Raw genomic sequence first — 6,642 nt, forward strand, 5'->3', positions numbered from 1 at the left:
AAACAGTTGTACATATTTAAAGTGGGTGTACTTATTTGATTTTACCCCCTAAAATTATGTATATCCTATTTTAAGTGCTGCAAGAGTCCAACTATCCATATTCCCACCATAATCATCATTAAAAAAAATAAAATGTTCTGAAAATTGTGTAAATGTTATCACTTACAAAAAAAAAGAAAAATCAGTTTCCTCTAAATCAAACTCATCTGTTTTTAGAATAAAGAACAGTAACTCTTCACAAATAAAACTTTTGCCTAAAAATATGTGAAGCTAAAAATAAACTTGTTTCAGTGGAGATTAGGCTCAAAATAAGATGTTATTAAAATCAGACAACAAAATACTTAAGATTTATAGTCTTAAAACAAGTTGTCCCATTTAACTAAAGTTTAGTTTAGTCTTGTATCAATTGTATTAAGAAATTTAAACTAAAAACTAGATAAAAATACTTGGAGAAATCTCTTGTTTTTGTGGTCCAACGATGATGTTAGAAATGACCATAAAAACCTTCATTTGAATCTTCTCTGTAAACAAGCTTCTTGACATAAATGACACAAAGCATGCTGGGAGCTTTGGTTTGTGTTTATGATTAAAACCTGCAGTAGTGATAAAGTGACGTGCCTCCGCAGACGCCGTAAAGAATCAGCAGACGACGACGGATCACTCAATCTTTTCTGTTTATTTTCCTTCTGCCATGAAAAGAACGCACAGACAAGCAAAACAGCCAGAATGTCACAGTTTGCATTTTATCAGCACATTATTGAACAAACGTACATTTAACAAACGACAAAAACAAAAAAAAAGATTGTTGGCTTTTCTGTGATAAATAAGCAGCAGGAATCTTTGTCTTTGGGGTATAGTGTCTAATCCTTCAACTAAAACTTGATGTCATAAAGTGAGCGGCTAACGTCGTTCCCGTCACCGTTCCCGTCACCGTTCCTTCTGGCTGCGCTGATGCCGACACCAAGCAGTGATTACAAAAAGTGCACTATACCCCAAAGGAGTTTCCCTCGATCATCACAATACGGCTTAAAGGAAACGCTTTCCACGTTACGACTCTGAAGAACAAAACAACACAAAGTCCGCATCGCTTCACTCACAAGCGGCGCCGTGAGCGCGGACACGGATGTCACATAGTGACAGCATAATGAAGTCGCACGCACACATACGTGTGCTCCAGCTGCAGAACAGCCAATGGAATGTATGCATATGTGTCTGCAGAGGAATGCTGGGAAACAGTCTCGTGGTTTCAGCTGCTGGTTGAAAAAATAAATTTGTCTGAGATTGTCAGGAAGAGAATACAATAATACAGTTGTGTTGTATGACTGCTTGTTTTAATACAAAAACAAATGATCGATGTGAAAACGGAACCTCCAAATGACTAATTAACGAAACACTTTGGAGACGAAGTTCTAGTTTGTGGATTCACATTCCTACAAAATAAAAGAACCTAACTATGCTTTTTTTTTTTGCTACAAACTGTAAAATTTTACAAAAATGTGGTCAGTTGATCTCTTGTACTTCATAGGTAAAAATAAAAAATCTAAAGGAACAATACTGATGACTGTAAATGCCAGTTTCTAAAGGCTTTGGCAGCTATAAGAACGACGGATAGAGAAACGAACGCGTGATGATGAAGAGCACGCCACACGAGGATGATGGGACACAGCACAGAGCGGGGCGAGCTCCCCAAAAGCTTTGTTCCATTCTTTTTGCTCCACACCTGACATATTGGAATTGACAGAAGACAGGTGTAGGGGGTGGGGGGTAACACGATGAGTCATGAGACACAAAAACCACAGCAGCGTGTTGGGAGCACGGACGAGAGGCACACCGCATGCAGGACAGAGCTGTCGGAGGAGCGAAGCACGTTAAGGCCGAGGAGCGTCCAGACCGCTCTCCTGCTTCAAAAGCCAAAGTCAAAAACAATGCGGTCCTCGAAAATGGCGATTAGCAGCATGATGCTGAACCCCGTCAGCAAGCCCAGGTTCTGCAGCAGGAAGTGTCCCAAGTGGGAGCGCTTGTGCTCTTCGCTGTCCCCGTGGAGCATTTCTGGGAGCTGTCAGAAACAAACAAAAAAAAACAGAATGATGAGACTTTCTGGAGGGATGAAGGGGTTAATCTAGAGGCCGACGTACCATATCCACCAGCGCCACGTACAGGAACATGCCCGCCGTGATGGCGAAGATCCAGTTGGTGACGTTGTGCGTGTACTGGCCCACGGCGGCGCCGATGAGCATCCCGACGTAGGCCATGAGGGCCGACAGCAGATTATAGACGATGGCCTGCTTCACCGACATCCCAGCTTTCAGCAGAACGGCAAAATCACCTGCCAGAGAGAGGAGAGGCGCTCATTACTGCCATTCCCCAGCATGCAACACTTCACCCAGCACAGATGTCAGACATGGGAGAAACCTCCTCTCCGCCTTACAGCAGGTGAACACTAGTGCAGATAAGGAGACGCATCTTATGATCACATGTGCGCCTCTACTCTCTTCAATCATCGGCGGACCGAATGCGGAGAGCGGCCAGTCTCAGCGGAATCGCCCTGGATTTGGAGAAAGATGAATAGAGAGAGGGGAGGTGGCCTACATTTCCTGCGCCGTGTAACAAGAGGCCTCTTTTCCTCCTTAATTACCAAAATGAATATATTACCGCTCTGCTATCATCCATCAATCAGCACAGAAGAACAGAGAGGAGGCCGCGCGCACCTCTCTTCCAACGGCACCCTCTTCAACTTTCTTCTGTCTCCGCAGCGCCGATCCATCAGGCACTCAGACACGCCTGCCGCCGCCTCATCTACCGCAATTAACACACCCATCACTGCCGATTAGCTTCACTCTGGGTGGTTAAAGAACCCTCGTAATTATCGTCTTTTTCCATCCAGATGCCGGTCGGGGGACGGCTTTTGTGTTCAGGAGGAGCTGAGAGGTGCACTTGTCAGACTAATGGGTTGACGGGAGTGAGCGCCGCCGGAGGAGATCGACAGGAAGCTCCGCGCGGACAAAGAGATGCAGCCCTGAGCACCACCTAAACGAGACTTCGGTGCTGCAGGACGCCATCTGGAAGCTCCAGTGAGAGGGAAAAACACCCAAAATGTTGGAGACCAATCAAAGCTTCTTGTTTTGGGTTTGAGATCCTGAAGGCGCAGCTGGATCTGTGGCTTTTTAGCATCAAAAACTGATTCAGAAAAAAGGGAAGAAAACTGCCGCACAGCAGCTGTAGCGTCAATGAAACAACTGTTTTCTTCACTGTTTCTACAAGTTTTTGATAAAAACTATTTTTATTTTATTGTGCAAATCAACACTAGGGGGAGCAGCTGCACAAACCCTCTCATTTTCAGTAACACAAAGTCACTCATATGTATGTTGCACACAAACAAACTTTTCTGATCACTAATATGAAAGTGAGTCGAGTTCTCCAATAAAACAGATGAATAATGATGGAATTCTGGCAGATACACCATAAAGAATCCACCTACATCTTTGTTATTTACAAAGACAAAAGTAGCAAACATCGTTCTTGTTTCAGTCATTCTAATACAGATGCTATGTAAAAACGTTGATTTGACAGTGATGACATCAGTGCTCTTAAAAACATGCCGTCAGCAACAGGTTATTAAAGAAAGAGCACTTCTGTGATGACCACGGCGTCTCCTGCCCGACTTACCGAGTTCATGAGGTAACTCGTGGCAGAAAACAGCCACAGATGTACTGATGCCGCCCGTTATGTTGGCACTAAACGCAGCACCTGCAGAGTCAAGAGAAGAGAGCATGTTAGCCCAGAATCCTTCTCTAAAACATCAACAGATTTGTACTGAACTCAGATAAAAACAATGCTTTTGGTGTTTTTAACATGTTCTTGTGGCATTTTCTGATGATAGAGGAGATTTATTAAGAGCTTAGAATTGCATTCTGAGTATTTCTTGAGACAAACTGTTCTAAATCAGGGCAGACAAAAAAAATGCAGTTTGTAAAGATTGTGATGTAGCACCACAACGGGGAGGGGAAGGGGGGCGGTGTTGCTCTGTGCCACAGGAAAAGATAAAAGCTAAAAATATCTTAATCATAATTAAAGAACACTTGGAACTCTTTGAAAACAGATCAAAAGATTATGGTGGTTAATGTTTGCATCGGCTACCTATGGCGAGGCCGTCGCTGAAGTTATGCATGCCGTCTCCCATGATGACCATCCAGGCGATGCTGGCGATTCCAGCGTCCTTCATCTCCTGGTCCGAGTGGCAGTTTCCTCCGTGGGAGTGTCCGTGTCCGTGTGAGTGCGAGTGTCTGTGCTGCTTGGATTTACGGACGTCCTTCTTGCTGGGCGACGGCTGCTCCTGTTGGGGGTTGGGCGGGGCCAGTGGCGTCTTGTGGGTGGGGGAGTCGGGCGTGTGGAGCTCTGAGAGTTGTGTGTCGTTGTGGCCGTTGTCGCAGGAGACGGTGGTTCCGTCTGGGTCTTGATGAGAGAGAAGGTTTGGTGACTGCAGCCTCACACTGAGACGAGGATGTAAAACTCCTCTTACCTTCAGTGAGAGGCTTCAGGTGCATCCACTCTGCATCTGAGCGCCGGTTCAGCTTGTGATCCGACAGCTTCCTGCCAATGTGGCCTTCTTCACTCATCTTCCCCAAACTCTGCTGACAGAAGCAACATTTGTTAGAAATTGTTCCCATGTAAAATAATCCACCACAGGTGTGCTTGTTTCTGACCTTCTGGTCTTTGTAGTGCTTAAACATGCCGATGCAGTGTTCGATGATGAAGAGGAGGTAGATGCCGGCGAGCGCTGTGAGGCCCTTCCACACGCCGTCAAAGTCTGTAGCGAGGTCGGTGTCGTGGCCGGCTCCATGCTGGCTGTGGTCGTGCTGGCCTTGAGACTGGAAGAGAGGAGAGGCAGAGCAGAAGATGATGGACTCTGGACCAGGAAGAGGAAGCTGCAGTCCAGATAATACTGAATGATCCTTTCAGGAAGTAGAGGACGAGTTTGGTAAAGGTTCAGGGAGGGAGTGCCCGAAGGTAAGACCCACTGACCCAGTTAAACACAGAATATTATTAGTGCAAGCAGTGCTGGGAAGAATACTTCAAAAAGTATTTAAGTTACTTCGGCTAATCAGAGGATTTTAAATTAAAGATATTGAAATACTTGGAATTAGTTGTAGTTTAATGTTTTATTTTGAAATTGTCCTTTATTTTGAATGCAGTTAGTGTTTTAAGGAGATAGTCTATGGTGTGCTTCAACATTTGAACTTCTTTGTTAAATTAAAAGCTTGAACAAAAAAACAATATATGTGTTGGTTTTAACATTATAGCATATGATTGAGGGGTTCTATTAAAGTTGCTTTTAAAAAGAGAAACTTTAGATTTTTTTATCCTTTTATTGCTTGTACTAATCATGTTTAAAGTCTGAGATCAGAAAAGAGCTTCCTATTGTCACAGAACTGCCTTTCAAAATAAAAGAATCTATCAGGTTTAGCATGATTTAAGTTTTATTCCATATATAAAAGTTTGGAATATATTTGGAATAAAATGGGGTGTGAGTTATCTTAATGACACTAAAGCAACAGAATTATGCGGTTCATACGGTAGCTCTTAATTAGACTATAAAAATGGAGGCTTTTACATACAGTGAGCAGACTCAAGGGGAATTGATATGAGAAGTACATAACTTAATAGGACTTTATAGAAACACGTTTTTGGACAATTGAACTGTGAATGAATTGTTTGATCTCCTCAATCAACAAATTATCCAAATTATGTAACTACATCTTTTCAGACCTGAACTGTAACAGAATTCAATAATTCATACTTTCTAATGTAAATATATATGGAGCCCACATATGCATTCTGTTACAAGCTAAAATTAAATTCAGAATCCTGTTGAACATGCAACTTTATAGCAGCTTTGATTTACACTTGTAATGTGTACTACTTAAACTAATCTAGAAATGTAAAGTCTGGGTTTCATTTCTATTTCATCTCATTGTGCATCACAAATAAGTGTTAAAACTCACGTGAGGGAGCAGGTGAAGGAGAGCGTCCCCACTGAGCGTGCCCACGGCCAGCGCCACCAGGAACGTGAGCAGGAACTTGAAACAGGACTGGTTCAGGATGGGAACCAGCACCACCCCGAGCAGAGACAGCAGGCTGATGATGGTGATGGAGACGAAGCCCCAGACCCAGACCCACACTGAGGAGGAGACGCACAAAGAGTTTACTCTAAAGGAACTTTCAGAGCCAAAGCAGGAAAAGAATGAAATATTTTCACAAGACAATGCTCATTTTTCTTGTTTTTTTGATTGCAGGTGTCACTTAAAAACCAGTATATTATTAGAGGTAGTGCTGGGCGTTATGACCATGCATATCGTGTAGGTGATAGAAAAGTGTCTATCATGTCATTTCTCTTCAATTGGTTCTATGTTTAGCTTTATTGCAAAAGTTTTATGCAGAAATGAGTTTTCCTACTAAGAAACTTAAAACTGTTGTGCACTTAAGAAAAAAATGTTTCTTATTTTTTAACTATTCAGGTACATGTTACTTGAAAGAATAAAGTCATAGCAAAGCAAGTAATTACATGTTTGTCATTTTTTGTTTTAGAGAATAACTGAAAATATACTTCACTGTAGTATTACATGATATATATCGTTATTGTAA

General features: G+C 42.6%; 1 protein-coding gene across 4 annotated transcripts in view; it reads right to left on the minus strand.

The window, feature by feature from the left end:
• Nucleotides 1-657: 657 nt before the first annotated feature.
• Nucleotides 658-6,642, minus strand: part of slc39a10 (solute carrier family 39 member 10) — a 24,807-nt gene continuing 18,822 nt past the window's right edge. For 3 of the 4 annotated variants that reach the window (XM_024286897.2, XM_024286901.2, XM_036209640.1), the window contains exons 4-10: nt 6,003-6,178; nt 4,704-4,868; nt 4,520-4,631; nt 4,138-4,452; nt 3,667-3,747; nt 2,136-2,326; nt 658-2,056 (exon numbers count right to left, since the gene is read on the minus strand). In XM_024286897.2, the coding sequence (XP_024142665.1) occupies nt 1,904-2,056; nt 2,136-2,326; nt 3,667-3,747; nt 4,138-4,452; nt 4,520-4,631; nt 4,704-4,868; nt 6,003-6,178 (1,193 nt within the window). In that variant the 3' untranslated portion in view covers nt 658-1,903. The remainder of the gene's footprint in view (nt 2,057-2,135; nt 2,327-3,666; nt 3,748-4,137; nt 4,453-4,519; nt 4,632-4,703; nt 4,869-6,002; nt 6,179-6,642) is intronic. The other variant, XM_036209641.1, reaches the window with a different exon arrangement.

This window comes from Oryzias melastigma, linkage group LG21 (genome assembly GCF_002922805.2).
Source record: "Oryzias melastigma strain HK-1 linkage group LG21, ASM292280v2, whole genome shotgun sequence".
NCBI classification, from domain to species: Eukaryota; Metazoa; Chordata; class Actinopteri; order Beloniformes; family Adrianichthyidae; genus Oryzias; species Oryzias melastigma.